Below are 20,189 nucleotides of genomic sequence, written 5' to 3' on the forward strand. Positions count from 1 at the left end.
GGAGTTAGCCCCTGTGCCCCCCAGCCGTGTGGAGTCCTTCAACATGTCTTCAACCTGAGCCTGAGTCTTCAAAGGGTCCCTGTTCTGTGGAAGACATCTTGCCTTGTTCCTGTGCCGAAGACACCGCATTCCAGTGGTGGACCATGGTCAGACCCTTCCTGGACCCCCTTCAGTTCGCCTACCAGCCCCGGCTGGGAGTTGAGGACACCATAATCTTCCTGTTGAACCGCATCCACACCCACCTGGACAAGCAGGCAAGCACGGTGAGGATCATGTTTTTTGACTTTTCCAGTGCTTTCAACACCACCCAGCCAGCCCTGCTGGGTGAGAAGCTGGCAGCGATGCAGGTGGATGTCCCCCTCGTGTCCTGGATTGTTGACTACCTGACTGGCAGACCACAGCATGTGCGTCTGCAGCACTGTGTGTCGGACAGCATGGTCAGCAACACTGGGGCCCCTCAGGGGACTGTCCTCTCTCCCTTCCTCTTCACCATATACACCACGGACTTCAGCCACCACACAGAGTCCTGCCACCTTCAGATGTTTTCTGATGACTCTGCTGTGGTGGGATGTATCAGCGGTGGTGATGAGTCTGAGTACAGGGCTGTGGTGGGGAACTTTGTCTCATGGTGTGAGCAGAACCATCTGCAGTTCAATGCTACAAAGTCTAAGGAGCTGGTTGTAGACCTACGAAGGGCCAAGGTACCAGTGACCCTGGTTTCCAACCAGGGGGTCAGTGGTGCATTGGAGATGATTACAAGTACCTGGGAGTACACATGGACAATAAACTGGGCTGTGCTAGGAACACTCAAGCTCTCAAGCTCTTTACAGGAAGGGCCAGAGCTGCCTCTATTTTCTGAAGAGGCTGAGGTCCTTTAACATCTGCTGGACAATGCTGAAGATGTTTTATGAGCCTGTGGTGGCCAGTGCTATCCTGGATGCTGTTGAATGCTGGGGCAGCAGGCAACAAACTGATCCGTAAGGCCAGTCACATTACTACTTGTATTATTACATTGTATTATTATACCATATTATTATCATCAACCGGTAAACCCACTTTGTACTTCACACTTATTTTAATTTTATGCTTATACCCACTTGGTACTTAATTTATCTATTCAATTTTATTTATATAGCGCCAATTCATAACAGAAGTTATCTCATTGTGCTTTTCCTATAGAGCAGGTCTAGACCGTACTCTTTATATTAATTACAAAGACCCAACAAATCCCACCATGAGCAAGCATTTGGCGACAGTGGCAAGAAAAAACTTCCTTTTTAACAGGCAGAAACCTTGGACAGGGGAAGGGGATAGGGTTAGGGAGGCACAATGCAAAGACCACGAAGATTTTTTTTTTTTTCAGCCCCGACAGGCGAAGGCAGGCTCGTAATGAGACAGAGTTCCCCTGGCGAAACAGAGCAAGGTGCTGGCAGAATATCTCCACTCAATCTTGTGACAGAAAAGCCAGAAAGAAATCCCAAAAACAAGGCGCTTTTTGCGTGATATACACTGAAGCCCAAGCCAGAGAGGCTGCTTAACAGCGGATAAGTGTCTCTCTCCGCTTCCTCCCTGCTGGTAGCGCAGAGGAGAAAACTGTCCAAATATGCCAACACTTGTGGCTCTCATAGGATTCAGAGCTGCCTCCACACACTTGCTGAAGACCCTCTGGGTCTGATATTCATAGGCTACGACCTGGAAAGCGAACCTGAGAAATTTCCTTTGCGCCGGATATATGCTTATGTGAAAATAAGCATCCTGCAGATCTATCGATGTGAACCCTTGTCGAATCGAGGAAACATAAATCCAGAATTGGACGTAACGAACCTCTCTTCTTTGTGGAAATACCGGGACTAGAAGCCCAGATTCATTTTCTCCTCTGGCACAATTCGAATTACCCCTCGGCTTAAGAGAGAAGAAATTTCACTCTCCAAAGTTTGCGGCTTCCCCTGCAGCCTCTGAAAACACCACACCAATGAAACTTGGTGGTTTCGCTGCAAACTGAAGCCTGTAACCCGGTTGTAAACACCCAGGACATGCACATGCGCGCCATTCTTCCACTTAGACAGTGAGGGGACCTGGGGGCTCAAAACTGAAGCAGCTCAGTGCACAGATCTCTCTGAGTACTGACTGCTGAGCCTCTGTTTCCACTAACATTCCCGTCCGCCTGGCGGGATGAACGGCTCGACACGGTGGCGTAAGTGGCGTCAGCAGCGATGAAAGACTTTTTACCCCAATGCTTTTGGCCCTGGGAACCATGCTGGTGGGTCGCTGGCTGCTCAGACGACTGGAATCTGGGGGCCTTTAAAGCTCCCGCTGTGCCTTCTTGCCCACACAACCGCAAAACCCGGCTGGGTTGGCAGTGGTGGGCGAGGTGTTGTCTTGCGGGGAAGGCAGAGATTGAAGGCCTGCCCTTGCTTCTTCCTCAGTTCGCTAGTCTGCTGCATTAAGGTAGCAGCCTAAACCAAATAAAACCTTAGCCTTTGACGGGTTGAACGGGGAATCCATTATGACCTCCCTATCCTGGTCCAGCAGGCTGGAGAGATTTAGCTTCAGCAATCTCTCCTCCACCACAGCCAGGCCCATGATGCAGCCACAGCCCTGAACTGCACCTCTAGACACATGGAGGATAATGTCCGTAACGACACATATCTCCTTCCAAATAGCCGGAGAGCCCTTATCTAAAAGGTGGCTCATGTCCTGGAACAGCTCAGCTTAGTAAGCTGTAAGCAGGGTGACCACATTTAGATTCTTGACAGACTGGGCTGCTGACTTATACACTTTCTGGTACATGGAGGCAGTGAACTGTTCCATTTTTCCCAGGAGGGCAGGACCAACCAAGGCGAGGGTGGAGATGGTATGCCACCGTCTGCTCCACTACCTGGGGGTCTGCGAGCCCCAGAACCTCGCTGTTGGCAATATCCAGGCCAGAGTAACCCTTGACGGGAACTGTGTCACAATGGTTTGTCCCAGTACTGCTTCACCTCCTTCATGCAGGCGGGAACAGCAGGCATAAGCTTCCTAGCGCAGACCTGAGAAGAAGGCAGGATTTTGCCATCATATAAATCCCTCTTCTCTCGCTTGTCATCCAGCGATGCAGGCCAGAAAATAGCCAACCTTGTCAGCACCTGTTTACACACCTCATGCAGGTTTACTTCATGGGGGGGGGTAAGGGAAGGCTGCGCTTCCCCACTGAGGGAGCTACTGGACAGTGACACCTGAGCAGGAGGAAGAATGGCATCTTCATCATTCTCGTCACCGAGGAGATCCAAGTTCACATCCTCATCTCTGCCAGGGGCTGCATCCTGACAGATCGTTCACCTTGGAGTGGGTTCATCGTACGTTAGCTTCAGGGAAACCAAACCAAAACAGAGTGATCCTTATTCACTTTTTAAAGTTTCAGGAGAAGGAGTTTGTCTACTGTTAATTAAGGCAGAGAGACATCACACACGACTGGGTCAGGATATCATTCGCGGTGTCTCTCTCGGCAGAGACTGTTCGAATCCGACGGGGATTTAATCGAGTTACGAAGTTATTTGTTGACATCAGCGCCTTCTGTGGATTTTAACACAACTCCTACAAGCTCAGAGTACTACACAACGGCAAGATCCATATATTCTCAATGCTGCGGGAAGCTGAAAAGTTCTACAAAAGCATCCCACGGTTAACGTAGTCGCCACTGGTGATGCGCTGCTGAGAGTTGATTTCACAGCCACAACAAACTGTGGACTCCACGGGCAGAAACCACTGATCAGCCGCAGGCAACAGCTGAGCATCAAAATACACAGCAGAAGAGAGTCCAAATGATATATACATACAGTATATGTATATGTGTGTGTATATATATATATATGTATGTGTGTGTGTGTATATATATACACTGATGGTTTTGCTAAGGGCTTGGGTTAAGTTATGTTGACTAGCTCAATCTAGCTCCTCAATATTGTGGATCAGCATCCCTCACAATTTCTACATTTCTACATTGACACAAAAATACTTTGCAAAGCGCTTTCTAGAAGATTAGATAAGTACCTTCCTCAGTTAATTATTGATGATCACCAAGGTTTTAGGTACTTGGGGGTTAAAATCACTAAAATCATGACCCATTGCTACTACTGGACATGTTTTATGACAAACTTAACAAATTGTTTAGCCAATTCATCTGGAATGATAGGGAAGCCAGACTCCACTTTAAGATATTATATTTGCCCTGTGAGAGGGAGGGCTTCAACTTCCTAATGTTAGATGGTACTATATGGCTGCCCAACTGACCTCAGCATCATATTATTTCTGTACAACAGTGCCCCCAGCCTGGGTAAGCATTGAGCAAGAGTCAATTACAGCTCTACCATTGAATTTATATCTATACTCTTCGGATATCAGGACATTGAAGAAACATACAAAAAATCCTTTTCTTAAAAATACAATTTCAATTTGGCATGCTATACACAAACATATGGGTGATATGCCAGCATGGTCTCAATTTGCTCCTATTTGGGTCAATGAACAGCTCTCTTTTGATCAACTGTGTCAGAGATATCAAATCTCTAAAAAACAATTCTTTAAATATTTACAGTAAAAAAGCTATATGTCATCAAAATATGGACAGATAATGTATATACCTAAATCAAAACTTGAGGAAATGAAACATTCAGATGGGAAGGGCAATGTATGATGTAAAGTTATAATACAAGAAAATGACAATAAACATATTCTAAAAAACAAAAACAAAAGTTGTAGTCCGACGCAACGCGGCAACACCTACCTGAACCAACAATAAAATAAATCCAAATTCAAATCCTGACACCAGATATCCACACTTGGTGACTACCTTGACCCTTGACGGCTGCGTCAGAGAATAGTTAAATGAAAATCCAGACGTCAGGACAGCTAAGGAGCTCGGATGATCTTCACGGGGAAGAGGGTGAGAATGTTGTGTAGGGCCCAAACAACTAAAGATGATTGGTCTGTCTCCTGACAAACATGGTGGTATTGGAGCTTCTGCGATTGGTCATGCCAGAAGGCGCTTCCCATAGTGAGATACCGAGTGAGGTTTGAAAGAGAACCTGAACGTAAACAGGTGCTAGAGGTCAATACAGGCATGAAACTGAGACCTGAACCCACCTCTTACACACGTCTTTAAGACCGGATCCAACTGAGCCCAGTTCTTAGTGCCAAATTTAAACCTAAACTGACCCAACATTATATGTTATTTCTACTTTCTCACAAATAAAAAATAACTGAGCTGGGAACGGCCATAATATTGACCTACACAGAATAAGGCCCTGTGGCTAACCAGAACAAAACGCAAGTGGTTTACAAAACAGTACAAAGGTACAATGTTCAGCAGTAATAACATTACACCAATTGCAGGCAAAATCATCTGCCTTAACTTTTTGTCCGTATCATGCTGAACTTCTATGTGCAAGCACAATTATAGGTCATTTAAGGTCATAAGGTTCTATAATAAAGAAGCTTATCCTCAATCAGTAAGGATTTTAAGAAGCTCCCCTTTAGCAACATTATGCTTATTTGTTATCAATTACTGACTGTTAGTTTGCCAGGCTAATGTAACGCATAACATTGGGCTAGTTTTGCTGTTTCTTTCTCTTTTCCCGCTGGGCTCTGCATGTCCTACTTGCAACATATTACACAGACACACGTACACACAGACACAGACCACTGGAGCAGCCAGAGAGAGAAATTTCTTATTAAATTACATTTGAAAATAACCAAAACCGAATTGAGCCTGAAGCTGTATGAAATGAGATGGCCCAAATTCGACCTAAAACCCGATAATTTGTCAGGACCCATCAGGCTTAGATTGGGTAACAGAATGGCATACTGTGAAAATTCCAATTGTGGGAATAAGATCTCTCTACTTGCAGCATTATCTTCATACATGTCTATCTTCAAAGCGATCACATTTAGAGTTGAATTAAGTAATTGTTAGTTGAAATTAACACATATCTACTATGCGTAATTTGCGTAATTTGCTTATGCGTTGCAACTGTCATTAAACCCATATGTAACTCATCAACACTCATAAGTTACCGTGTAATGGCTTGGATGACGCACAGCTCCCTGCACTGTGCCATTTTGGCCGACAGCGTCCCCTGCTATGAAACCAGTTTCCTCTAGTGTCCTATAGTGGTCATGTGGTAAGTGAATAGTGTATTTCTGTGGTGAATGACAGTATATTACTTCTATTACTCTTACCATCCCAGACAGTCTTCAGGGGCCTCTGCTAGTTAGGTAATGACTCCTTTAGGTTTCCTCTAATTGATACCAGTACGTCCCAGGGTATAAATCAGCCAGGCAGTGGTCAGATAACGGCTGCCAGGGAGAAACCGACACGGTAAATCAATGTCTCCGATCTTATCTAATCTTACCCAAGCCTTTGCCAGAAATGTATTTCACTTTAGGAAGATTTCCATCCACCCTATTCCCCACCACCCACTTTGTTCTTTGACTGTCATAGGTTGTACGTTAGCCTGCCGAAGATGTGCTTGTGTTTACTGGCAAGTCTACTGTGAGTGCATGATATATATGCAGGTGTAGGTTTGTGTGTCCAGATCAGTGTGTGATCAAAGTTAATTCAGAATTATGTTTTATAGACTGTTTTACTCTAGAGTATGTGGCTGGTTAAATGATGTCCATAGATACATAGGTCCTGAGTATCTTGCAGCAATGTCAGAAGTGCTTTCAAGATACTGCTCTGTGTCTGCAGTTATTGGCAGTCATCATTTGTGTAGAGGGCACTTCTGTCTGTACCATTAATTAAGACTAACTGGTGGTATTGAAAACATGAAAATACCCAAGTGTCAAACAATTATATAATTTACTATTTATGTTCTTGTGAAAGTGAGAACACAAACAGTATAAATGTGTGTGTGTGTGTGTGTGTGTGTGTGTGTGTGTGTGTGTGTGTGTGTGTGTGTGCACGCGTGTGTGTGTGCACGCGCGTGTCTGTGTGTGTGTGTGTGTGTGTGTGTCTGTCTGTGTGTGTGTGTGTGTTATTGCCATTTTCATATGCAAGGATCTATTTCATTCAGCTCCATCTGAGCCAGTTTCTAAACCTCAAACACATAAAGTGGAGCCACCTCAAATACCCCCAAAACAACAGCTGTCCATTCTGTGTCTGTGTGTGTGTGTTTATGTGTAAGTGAGTGTGTCTTTTCCATATGGGACAACCACATAGTTAACAGTGGCATAGCACAATATCCTTTGTCATCCCCATGCCATGCTATTCTGTATGATTTCTGTGAAAGGTCTTTGTATTTCTTAAGTATGTGTGCACACATGTGTATGTGTTGATGTGTCTCGTAAGGTGCAGAGCTGTATTAAGAGGTGATTCGGTGATAACTGTCTGTCCACTGGCCTCCAATATTTATCATCTCTCTTACCGCAACTATGTGCTTGAGGTCAAGACTCTCCAAAAAGTTGCTGCTACTCCTTTATTTTCCTCAATCTCATGCTCTTTCTCTTCTTTCCCATTCTCTCTGTTTCCATGTGTCTTATTTGCCTCCATCTCTCTCTCTTCCCCATTGTCTCTTGCTTTTTGTAGTTTTACCCATCATCTGTAAATATGTTACATAATCTATGTAGACACAGGCACACAGGTACCGCATGCCACATCCTCCAATACTTTCCCAGTTCTTTTTTTCCCCTAACATTCCCTCCGCTCCTCCCTGCTTATGGCAGTACTTCACAGCTCAGCAGTGTAATGTCTTTGGGCTGTCTGCTGACACATCTCTGGAGACAAACCTACATAGCGGTAATATGGTCATACAGGGCAAAAACAGGGATGAAGAGAGCATGGAGAAATGTGCCTCTGACTATTATTCAGGCTGGATGGAAGAATGGAGTTAGAGATGAAGAAAAAAGGGGATTCCCCCCTCATTAAACCCACTCCCAATTAGGGTGATTATTAAGAGTGCTGGCTGCTTCTGCTGGCTTGAACACCAGGATGCTGCGGTCAACTGGGCTGTAAATGACGCATGGTAAGACAGGAGAGAATGCTTTGATACACATTGTGTGTGTGCGTGCAAATATGTATGTGGGCGTATTTGTTTCCACTTGTTCACCTGAGTGTGCATGATTATGTGTCTGAATCTACATGTGCATGTATACATGCATTTGGCTTTATTTTTCTATATGTACTGTTATGTGTTTGTGTCTCCATTTATACATGTGCGAATGAAAGATTCTCCATTTAACAAGCCAGTTTGGGAGTTCCCTTGTGCTGTCTAATAAATCCTAGCCATGAAAATAAACCCGATGTCCACAGTTCAGTAAGTAATCTCTAACAGCTCTCTCTGCACCGCAACACCAGAAGATATTAGCAGGTAAACTGCCAACTTGTATCAACAATGTCTTTCCTGAGAGAAATGAGTCATCCCAGTATAATATTTCCCCCAGAATGATCTATCCAAGAGAAGCCCTCATTCATTGGAACACCCCCCCCCCCCCCCCCACACACACACACACACACACACCCCACCCCCTTGTGTTATTGGGCTCTGATGTTGAATAAGATGTTCCTTAGTCAGTTTACCAAGCCTGAAAAGATGTGAGTATGCTTGTGTATCTTCATCATATCATAGCTCACTCTCTCGCTCTCTCTAACACCCTCTGGTCCTGTGTCTCACACTCTCTCCCTCCCTCCATCTCTATATCTGTTTGTCTCCTCATTCATCACCTCCTCCCCCACTCCCTTCAGATACCTTTCCATCTCTTCCATCTATCCTGTATTACCCCAAGTGAACCCCAAGCACACTGTAGTCAAAGTCTTTCCTCAATGGACTGTAATATAAAAACACTACATGGATTTGCCAAAGTTGTGAAACTGTGGTGTCAGGTGTTTCATCCACAGGAAATAACAAAGTAGTACTTAAGAGATAAATAGAAATTAATTGTATTTAGAGTTGTGAAAGGACAAGCCAGTTTTTTTAACCATATATGCTGACCATTAATTTACTCATGTCATATAATGTAACTTTTGGGTGTTCATTTTCAGTTTTACAGATGGTTACCCCTTGTTGTGTTTTAAAGATACCAGTACATATTACAGTGTTTACAAAAACTGCTCATCACTATTACATTATTGCTCTTTTCAATGTGACAATCAAACATATCTTTTAAAATGTCCCTCTTTATTCTGTACTACTGTTGAAATGTTGAAGGTCAAACAATGACATAATATGAACTATAAGTTATAGTTAGGGACTGAAACAGGTGTGTCGCTGCTTTCTTTAACTTTCCCAGACTTACAGCCAAGCAGACTAGAGTGAGAATTTCTAGAGTTAAAAGGCATGTTTAAAGAGCCGCTTCTCAGGGCATTATTAGTCATCTAGGATTGAGGTTTCCAAATGGGCTGTTGCTGCTGTAGCTTTAACTGACCAGATCAGCCCTCCCATGTCAACAAGTAGTAGAAGGGGTTTCAGTCCGCTGATTTATGGGACCAAAAGACCAAGTTCTGCCTGTGACCACAGTGACACATCTCTGTTTTAATGGAAAGGAGAGAGAATGCTGTCCTTATTAAGTTGGGGCTTTTGCTACTTTTGCTTCTTTCGGGATGAGTGGGTGTTTGGCTCCTCTGTCTGGATCCCTTCAGGGTTTTCTCACTGTCATCATGTCTGCTAAACCTTTTAGTTTACCAAATCACAGAAACTCTGAGTTTGATCTTGAATCTATACAGGTTCAGATTGGTGTAACCATGACCCCAGAACTCCTCTGTTCATGGAGACACACAGGAGCCACATTTGTTCTTGTTATCTGATGGTTGTATGTTGTACGTTTTTAGCCTCAGACCCAAATATTCCCAGTCTAATTAATAATTTCCTCTAGTACATACTAGTCCACTTAAAATAAGCAAACTTGTACATTTTTGTCCGTCAATTAAGAAACATACAGGCAAAGGCAGGGACATATAGTATGCACATAATTGTTAAAGAGGAAAAATCATGCTCTCCTCTTTCAGAGGGCCAAATTTGTATGTTAATAACATCAAATGAGTACGATAGTTTGGAGGCCGGTGATGTGGTTGATATAACTGTACTAATGTTTTGCTGCTTTGATATCACATAGCCGGACTTTGAACTTAGTAAAAACACAAAGGCAAGCATTGGTGCAACTGAATTTTGAGGTTGAATTGTTTATGCATTTCAGTTTCATCTGGCTTAGTTGCACCTGTATCAATGAACTGTGTTATTTTTTTTATATTTAAGAAATATTTCACTTTGAAGCTAGTATTTATTTTGGACGTTTTTCCTGTCTATTTGAAACCTCTTTCTTCCTTTTTTCCAATGTGTAATCAGTAAATTAGTGACAGCTCCTACTTTATCCAAACAACTTTGTACATAGGGTATCACTGACAAGAGATTTTTCCTCATCGTAGTCCAGATTTTTTTTAACATATCATTTACCTTCTGTTTTCCCTCTGCCATTCATTGCTACTCCTTCTGTCCTCCTAGATGCAGTTCAAGCTGCGTCTGTGCAGCTGGAGCTGCAAGATGTGTTGGTGAGAACAGGGCTGAAGGACCGAAGCCGTCTCCTGCTGGGGCCGTTCTCCTGCAGCACCTCCCTGGAGGCTCGGTGGTGTCGGCACAGTGGCAGCCCTGGATCTGAGCCGGGCCCCCCTAAACTGCTGCTGGACCTGAAGGGAGGCCTGCTGCAGGTTTGTATAGCCATGACATCAATTCATTATCCTCAGTCACAAGATTTATCACCCAGCACAGCTATAGTTTCTAGAGGTCAGGGTCAGATCAGCACCTCTGCACCTGGTTAGCATTGAGTGTCTTGTTCAAGGACACTTAAACCCAAGGGCATGAGCGAGGGTCTTCCAGTTGAAGAACAGCCTCAAATCACGAGGCGATACTGCTGCCCACTTAAATGTCACCTGAGTTTGAGTGCCTTTGGTTTCCAAATTAATCTTTACAGTATTCATAAGCTGACACCCACATGCACAGCTCATCACACTCCTCTTAAATTTGCTCTTCCTCTTCAACCCTGCCGTGGCTTCTGTCCTCTTTGCAGTTGAAGTGATGACAGTAGGAATTGCATGCTGTAATTCCACTGTAGATTTGAGTCACATCTGCTGGTTAAGTGGTGGAATATTATAAGGCTATTTTTAGGGGGGAGTTATATCTTATGTGTGCCTTTTTTCCTGTGAGAAGTTACATAATGTCCACTCTGAAAAATCCCTTTTCAATGTGACTAACTGAACACATTATTACTGATGTATTATTCCACATTACTTCTTCAAGGGAAACCCCTCACCCCTCCCCCATTTTCAATGGTTCCCTTAATGCTTTTGTTGCGTGCCCATTAACAGAAACATGACTCGCAACTCAACACTTAATACGTAACCATACATTTCCCTCTGTAAATATTGCCCTTTGTGGTGTTTTAATCAAGTGCTGTACAAAAACCACTGGAATTCCTTCCGATTCCTTCTTCTCGTGCTCTCTTTCCAAAAACCTGGGGAAAAAAATCCCCAATTTTCCTGTTTTTAGAGTTTAGTCATAACCCACCCTTGCAAGCTAGTGAGTAGCGGGCAAACAGGCAGGCAGCTCCATGTGTGAAGAGTTTTTGACTCCAAGATTCCTGGTCCTTAGTCCAAACCCCAGGCACACCAGTTTTGATAGAACACGGGAAGGGGACTGCCGCGGGTAAGTAAGGAGGATGTAAGGTTGTGTTGGGTAATGTTCGAAAGGATGTGAAGGGGTGATGACGAGGGTAATCCTGACTGTTTCTCTTCCTGTTTTGGAAAAGAATGTTAAATATTGGTATTTTGATGCATCAGCTGTGAGTCTGTGTCACTGTCTGGCTTTTTTCTTACCACAGTCTATTTTTTAACTTTCTTTCTTTACTTCCTCTATATCACTCTTTTTCTTTCAATCCCTATACACTACACCTTGACTTCCCTGTTTGCCTCTGTCTCCTCTCGTTCCCCATCCTACACTCTCCCAACCATCTTACCCTCTCTGCTTCTGTCTCGACAGGTCTTCTGGGGTCAGGAACATCTCAACTGCCTGAAGCTGGTGGAGGAGCACCTACAGGTTTACCTAAACCTCCAGAAAGGGGATTCGGCTGATAGCTGTTTCAAGGGCAAGGCCTGCCACACCCAGCCACCTCCCTCTCCAGGCTCTCGCTCTCCTCGGACAGAGCACAGCTCAGATGACCTGCGTACAGGGCACTTCCAATACATCCAGGACTCAGGTGAATGTTTATACAGTGCATGCAGAGCTCATGCAGAGATGATAAGGGGCATATTTCAAGTGACGTGATTGCTTTGTGGAACTTTTCATTTCTCAGAACACCTCAGTAGATGTTCATCTGTAGCCCAGACTCCCAAAGACTGATAGCTGTCTGTCTTATTGGCTGGCATTCATAGCAGTAGTCGGAAACGGACAAAAATGCTTTTTAAACAGCATTATCTAGGATTCAGAATAAAATAATATTACCTGCACATACATTTTTCTTGCTGATTTCTTGACAAGGTTTTCAAAATGGATGGAACTGTGGTAAGCACTGGTCCCTGAATCCATAGGATGAACAGTAACCATGGTCAATCATTCATAAACTCATATAACAGAGTTTGTACTATTAACAAAAAAAAAGAACCTTTGTGCCAAAGTGAGATGTCACTTAAGATACACATCGCCTTAAATCAAAGTCAGATCAAAGCCCTCTGTGGAAAGAAGTTTCATCGGACATGTCTGCCTGGTTCCACTCTGAGTAACATGCTGTTTATTCCCCCTCTTTGTGCTTTGTGTGTGCTGTCCTCTACGTGCACACACGCAGACACACACAGGAACATTATACACAGAGGATCAAACTTCTCTCTGGCTGTAGACCAGCCGTCCACTCTGTCAGCTGTGGTTGAGTCTTTGTTTGTTGCACTGTTCCACTGGTCTTTGATGCATTTAATATGCTGGCTGAAGCAGGAGAACGGACAGTAGTGAACTAGAACAGAGAGCACAATCTGTCGGCAACATGTTGTCAACAGCCAGAGAAAACCGGGCCCCCGAGCACAGAGAACAGCGTGTTGCCCCCCCTCGGGGCCTGATACAGGGATGGATGGGATAGATGGACAGAGGAGATGAAAGATGGATGGAAAGAAAGGTAGAAGGAGTCTCTGTCCCTGTCTCTCACTTTCTCTAAGTTCAGGCTAACTGGAATGAAAGCAAAACCTCATGAAAGTGTCTGTTTTTTCTTTCATCCACCCTTTTCGCAAAAGAACAATATGCTGTCCACCTTCAAGTGGGAAGCTCACCACTTCACATAAAAGGGAAAAATTAGCCACAGACAGATTTCACTGCCCCTGAAATGTGTTTTCTGCAAAGAGACTCTCTGTACCCCCAGGGGCCAAACAAAGCAGCAGTTCTCTGCTTGACTGTTTTTTTCAAATAAACATTTTTCCAAAGGACTTGAATCCCAAACAGCAGCAACGACTTAAGTCAAACACCACTCAGAAGTTTAGATCCACTGTTATCCAGCTTTTGCAGGTGCTTGGCATGGTTCAATCAATGGCTGTTTACTCAATAGCAAAAATGTTTACTCAGCCACTTTGTTTATATACGGCTTCTTACGCATATAAACATTCTGAAAGCGTGGAAACATCTAGAGTGCTCTTTAGGAGATATTGTTTTGGAGGGTTCGGATTCCATAGTAGAAATAACCATAAAAACACTACAGCACCAAAGATGTATGCAAGTCAAAGTTAGGTTAGTTGTTTGGGTTGGGTTTTTTTGCTTTTGCCACAAAAGGTGAATTTCATAATGTGAAAAGAATGATACACTATCATGCATCCACATTTGAACACATCCGAATTTTGCATCACATTTCTTCGACCTCATGCGTGTTTCTTTCTTCCACAAGCATCTGAAAATGTTCCAGGAGGCTAGCAAAGCCTTTAAACAGGCGTTTTGTTATGAAATGTTGTGTATTAGTGGCTTTTTATGATACCAGAAGAGTGTAGCGCAGTAAACATGTAATCTACTGTATCTTCCAGTTTATCCTTTGCTTTCCAGTCGCATTATTTTTTATCTTTTCCGGTCAGCTGTCATGTTTTATCTTTTCCTCCTCTTTTCTTTGTTTCCTTTCAACTATTGTCCTCGCCTCATTTTCTTATTCTCTTAGCTCCTCACCATATGTTTTCCCTCTTTTATGTCTTCCTGTAAAGCACAACATAAGCCTTGCTTTTAGATCATCGGCAGATTAAAGTGAAGTTATGTTATGTTAATTCTTCTTTTCTAGCAGCTTCCCAAAGACTGCCAGGACCCCATGAGGTGGTGTTCTACAGCGAGACGGAGGATAGCCCAGGGGTGATGCTGTGGAGGTACCCTGAACCCCGCGTCCTTACCTTTGTCAGGATAACTCCTGTCCCTTTCAACACCACAGAGGACCCTGAGATCAGCACTGCCGACCTGGGGGACGTCCTGCAGGTAGAGACTGACGTACATATCTCTTAATTAGAAAATATCTTAACATGTCATACTCCCAACACATACCACAGCTAGTGGTAAACAAACTTCCAGGTGCTCTCTCTTCTGTTTATACTCCTCCACACAACATATTGTGAAAACTCAGAGGAAGCAAGGAGTGGTAATGTGTTAAGCAACCACATGTTTTATCCATCACTTGTATCAGGATGTGTTGCGATCTACTTGAGTCGTGCTATTATAAAGGTGAAAGAGGCCTAAACTGAGAAGAGAATCCACACATCACTCTCACTGCTCCACGCTTGCACCTGCAATGAAAGAGAAATAAACTGTCTCAGAGTTGGGCTGTGTGCCATTATAATTCTCATGACATGAGTCATGAGAACTCCCATTCCCTATGTGTTATTGAATGACAGAGACCCCTGCTGTCCCTCCAAACATGTAATACATGGTCAGACAGCTGTGGAAGTCATCTTGCATGCTCTGGTGTGAATAGCCAGGTGTCTCCAACCCCAGATGAGGTTATAATTTGGCAGGCTGTAGCAGCTACTGAGTCTACAGGGCCTCAGTGGGGGACAGGACATCCCACTTTTCCTCCTATCATTCATCCTCTGCCTTTCTATCCTCTACCTCACTTTCCAGCTTAGCTTCCTCGAAGGCAAGCTGGGTCCCAAATCACGTTATTTCGCATGTCGGAGTCTTATTTTTTGACCATGCAATTAGGCATGGAATTTCTGGTAATACAATATGCATAACATGTTTTTGTCGTCCTGTCAGCTAAGTTTAACCCAGTCATGTTCCTGAACAAATAAATTGTTCCTGTTGTTTTCCTACTCATATAAAGTTTCACAGCTTGTATTAGCTATGTTAAGTCAGATATAATGTTCATTTATGTTGTTATTGTGGTTTTACATTCACGTCTATGTAGCAAAAGGTCTTCACAGGTCTTACAGAGAAGCAGAAGCTGAGAAGCAGCCGTCTATAAGAACTGCTAGATTGTCAAAATGTAATGCAAGGATGAAACTTTTATAAAATAAGCTGATGTAATAAATTCACAGATATTGATATAACATTACATTATTACAATAACTGATAAAAATTACTTCATAAATGGTATGAATGAAGTAAATCCTGACAGTTTTTTTTATTTGACGTATTCTTTATGAAGTACAGTATTTATCACAAATGATGAATGTTTTTTTTTTTTTTTACATTCCCAGTCCATTTATAGGGACTTTTTAATGAGATTTTTTAAGCCTTAGAGTTAGGTTATCTTTCCTCTTCCTTTTCTTTCTGCTTCTTTCCTACATCTGCAGCAGAAGTTTCTTATCTCCCCATATCCTCCCTTTATCTCTCAGATTCTTTCCTGGACTCCCACAATCATTTCACCTACAGTACAGATGTTTTCTTCTGTCTGTTTATGTCGGCCCAGGAGAGACAAGATATTGGAAGGTGCTGCAGATGTCTGGCTTCCCTGCGAGGCTCCACAGCTGTAAAGTCTTTAATGAGCAAAACTCCAAAGCCTCTAGCTGATTGGCCGCGTATTGAGTTGCAGTAGAGAGCAGGGGGAGCTGATGTGTGTAGAGGAGGGAGGGTTAGAGGAAGAGACAGTTATAGACAGACTTGGAATAGGGAGAGGGTGGTTAATGGGAGCAGACTGACAGGAAGGAAGAGTGGGAAGAGAGAGAGATGAACAGAGATTGAGTGAGAGGAGGGTAAAGAAGGATGGAGATAGATTGTCATAGAGGGAGGTGGTGTCTTCTGTGCTTACAGGAGCCTCTGTGTAAGAGGATCTGTGTGAAAATACACTTTCTCTAGTCCAGGGGAGGGCGATAATTCGTCACCAGCTGATGAAACGAGTGGCAGATGAAGGTCTGAAAAGAGATACAACAAGCTGGCAGGCATATTCCATCTTCACATGATTCACATGTATTCACAATCTGTCACACACTTGGACAGAGGTGTATCAAATGTCAGAGAGGAGATATTTGGGTGCCTGCATTTATTCCTGCATCTGTACTTTTATCTTTGTTTGTGCATAAAAATGGATGCCTTTGACTGCAGACATATTTGTGTGTGTGTATTACACAGCAGGAGATGTGGAACCAGTGGTTGACGAACATGTGGTTTCCACATCTTCTACTCCACTCCTCATGTCATCTGGCATGGTCCTGTCTGTTCTGACAAGTCTGTTAAAAGGAATCAGGTGATGAGACTTCCATGGGGAAAGTGGTGAAAAGAGGAGGCTCCAAGCACCCAACTATTACTGAAACCACTTCATGTGGGGATGAGATGCAGTGGGGTGAGATACTCTGTTTGTAGAGAAAAGCAATGAAAGCCATGTATTTAAATGGGAGTCTTTATTATTGACAGCTAAGAAAATTGTCTAAACAGTTGTGCAGAATTAGTTAGCATCTATTTGAAAGAGAAATGCAACTTTACCACTGTACAACCACTGTACAAGCCATGAGTGAGTCATAGGTCAGGAGTGAGTCTCCTAATCCTGCTTGTGTTTCTGTGACTTCCATGTAAATGCCCTGGCCAGGCCCTGCAGCTGTAATAGGACACTTAGACGGCTATAGCAGTGGGCATGATAACAAATCCTAACCCATATTGTTGGTAACATTAATGAAAAACATCACTTACAAAGTGTATATGTTAAACTGGTTTAAATCCATTGTTGAAAGCTACTCTGATTCCTTTTTTCAACACTGCTAAAAACAGTATCATGTATCATGGACTTTTTGAAAGGAGTGATTGTAAAGTAATTATAAGACATTTGATCTGTTTACTGATATGTTACACAGTCTTTCTTACCTCACATTTTTGTCCTAACACTCACATAGTATTAAGCCAGTTATGTGTGAGGCGAGGGGTTCGAGGGGGTTATTTTAACAGGACCTCTTGGTCATCAGCCAAAGTCATTTTGATCCCAGATTAAATTGATTTCAGCCTCTGGCAGACAATGATTATGCTTTCCTTTCAGCAAAACTCAATTAATTCAAGACCAGAAAGAAAGTCCAGCTACAGAGAACGGAAATGCAGCCATAAAAATCCAAAAACAGTAATGGTTCAGTTTCTGTTCCAAAGGAATTTCATTTACTTTACATCTAGACTGTGCAGAGAGAGAGAGAGAGAAAGAGAGCAGGAAAGAGAAAGAAGGCAGTCATAATTTCTCAGGCCTCTAAAATTACCATGTGGCCACACGGAGATGGAGGCTGATAGATTTTGAGAAATGGAAAGTGAGAGGCATAGGGAAAGAAAAAGAAATAAGGAGAAAGAGAGAGTGATATTTTGCATTGAGCTGTCTTGTCATTCCAGTCATTTAGGCAGTAATGTTTTTCCAATTTAGGGCTGTTTACCAGCAGGTGGAGGGTGAAAAGGATTGCGTGAGGTTAACTAAATAAAAGTGGGCATTTCTTCTTCTCTCTCGTCTCCCTCCTTTTGTCACCCCCCCTTCCTTTGCTCTCCCTGTCTCCACCCCACTGAATAGATGAAGGTGGGGTTGGGGGTCTCGCTCTGAGCCATTCTGTGCGCTTGTCCCCAGAGCAGATCATATTAACATTTTATAAAATCAAGATTTCCTGCATTTAAATAGTTGTGGTTTCCCAACTGGTTCCAGTATCTCGGAGGGGGAATTCAAACCTCCTTCCATTACTCAAAGTCAAATTGCAGCCTGTGCTGTTTTCACATACAGTAGAAGGGGAGCGATGTCACAGTGATGGGGGGCAGCTGAAAAAAACAACAGATCCCTGACGGAACATCCACAGGTTCCCACCTGTAGAGGGCCCAAGTGATGAAGGGAAAGAAGGAGAGAGGAAGGTGACTCATTCTCACCTTCTCACCGCCGTGTGGTCCAGTACTCTGAATCATAAGCAGGTGTCCTTAATGCTCTTTTTCCATCCCTCACGTTCGTCTTCCCGTCCTTCTGCCTCTCTGTGGGGTTCTGAGAGTCTGAGAAACAGGGAGTAAACACAGGAGCTATGATTCAGCCTGATCTGAGCTCAGGGGAGCAGGAGGAGGAGATACAGTTTGAGAGAGAAACATCTTGAGTTCAGCCTCAGCATATAGTCACATAAATATAACACATTCTGTTCTCATACACATTCGCCTTTTACTAATACTAGCTTTTCTCAATATGCAAATGTATAAATTTGATCATGCACTCGCTGTTTGGGCAGTTGCCCAAATCGCTCTGACAAACATCACACCATCTGCTCCCCTGCTGTTGCTTTCGTGCATGGCACTGTGGGATAGCCTTTCATGTATCAGCAGGGCTATTTACCGACATCATGGCCCTGCTGGCCTGCGACCGATATCATTAAACCTCTCTGTGGCCTGAGATGAACCGGCAACCTCCACTCATAACGGCTGCTGCAGCTGTTGTTTCTGTCATTGTTGTTATTGTGACACACAACAGCACACCCCTTTTTATTGATGCACACTTTTCCTCCAATTAGTAAAAATATGCATCCTTGAGTAGGGAGTTAGAATCTGAGGGGAGTCAGTGGGGTATTTCACTACAGAGCCACACATTGAACCAGAAAGAGCGAGAGTGTATTTTAGCCAAGATAACTATTATTTTAGTGGGACAGCGCTCAAGCAGACCTGCATTAGTCACAGCTAATGCACTATAAAAATAAAAGACTGTCCATGTGCTTAATTTGATCTGGAGTTTTTACACCTCATCCACCAAAACTCCAGTCCCCCTTTTTAAAAGTTTGGCATTACAGAGGAAAAACAAAAAAAAAAGTTCTCAGCATGGGCTTATTCCTGATTTTCCACACTGATTAATGTTAACATATATTAGCCCACCTGAGACAGCATAGCGGGAGTCATTTTCAGAACAATTTTCATTACATCTCCTGAGTAAACATTTGCTCAAGCCGATGTCAATTCAATTTGTCTGCTGGCTGATAAGAGGTAGCTAGCAGTGGATTTTTTAGACATATAGGCATCAGTGAAATAACACAAGACCTAATAGCAATGTTGATATTGTTAATAAAAGTAATGGCAGACAAGGCTGAGGATGTCAGCAGCCACAGCCTCAGAGGGAGCTAGGGGAGTCTTCAGTTGCAGAGACATATTTGAACTTCAGTAGTGATCACACCTGGGTTGATCACGGAAATTGAAATAATTTCTGTATGTTGTGTATTTGCTTTAGTTTTCCTGCCTTTAGTTAACCCTTTGAGAGACTGTGATTGACCAATCAGTCTCCGAAAAGTAAATCCATGCAGAATAGTAGTTTGCGGCTTGGCAGAAACGGGTGGGTGACAGGAATGGAAATCAGATCTGTATATAACCAATGCTGCCAACAGTCCTGGATTGAAATATATTTGTAAATAGTTTTGAATATTTAAACTAATTGAAAAGTCCTCAACTTACACTTTTGAACCACCACCAAAATGGAACCTTTACACAAAAATTAAGATAGCATTTAAGATAACCCTTCTGCTAATATTTTGCCCTGAGGTCTAGCTGCCAGGCCTACTTTGTCTAGCGCTTGAAGAAAACACAGATTGGACCCATCCAGCCAAGGGAATGTCAGCTATTCAGGGTTACATGTTGTTTATCAGATAAGGTACACACACAATCAGGCAGCGGAAACTGACACTGCCCAGACTGTATCAAGCACTCACATACATACGCACACCTGTGTATACACACATGTATACACGCATATTGTCTTTCATATGTACAATTATCCATAGTCTTCTCTTGAACACATATACACAATCCATTTGA

General features: G+C 43.1%; 1 protein-coding gene across 14 annotated transcripts in view; it reads left to right on the plus strand.

Moving 5' to 3' along the window:
- Window positions 1-20,189, plus strand: part of LOC122881231 (vacuolar protein sorting-associated protein 13B-like) — a 332,781-nt gene that overhangs the window by 248,917 nt on the left and 63,675 nt on the right. For 8 of the 14 annotated variants that reach the window (XM_044207125.1, XM_044207131.1, XM_044207121.1 and 5 more), the window contains 3 exons: window positions 10,473-10,675; window positions 12,003-12,219; window positions 14,260-14,447. In XM_044207125.1, coding sequence (XP_044063060.1) covers window positions 10,473-10,675; window positions 12,003-12,219; window positions 14,260-14,447 — 608 coding nt within the window. The remainder of the gene's footprint in view (window positions 1-10,472; window positions 10,676-12,002; window positions 12,220-14,259; window positions 14,448-20,189) is intronic. The other 6 variants (XM_044207136.1, XM_044207122.1, XM_044207128.1 and 3 more) reach the window with 1 other exon arrangement.

This window comes from Siniperca chuatsi, linkage group LG9, assembly GCF_020085105.1.
Source record: "Siniperca chuatsi isolate FFG_IHB_CAS linkage group LG9, ASM2008510v1, whole genome shotgun sequence".
NCBI lineage: Eukaryota > Metazoa > Chordata > Actinopteri > Centrarchiformes > Sinipercidae > Siniperca > Siniperca chuatsi.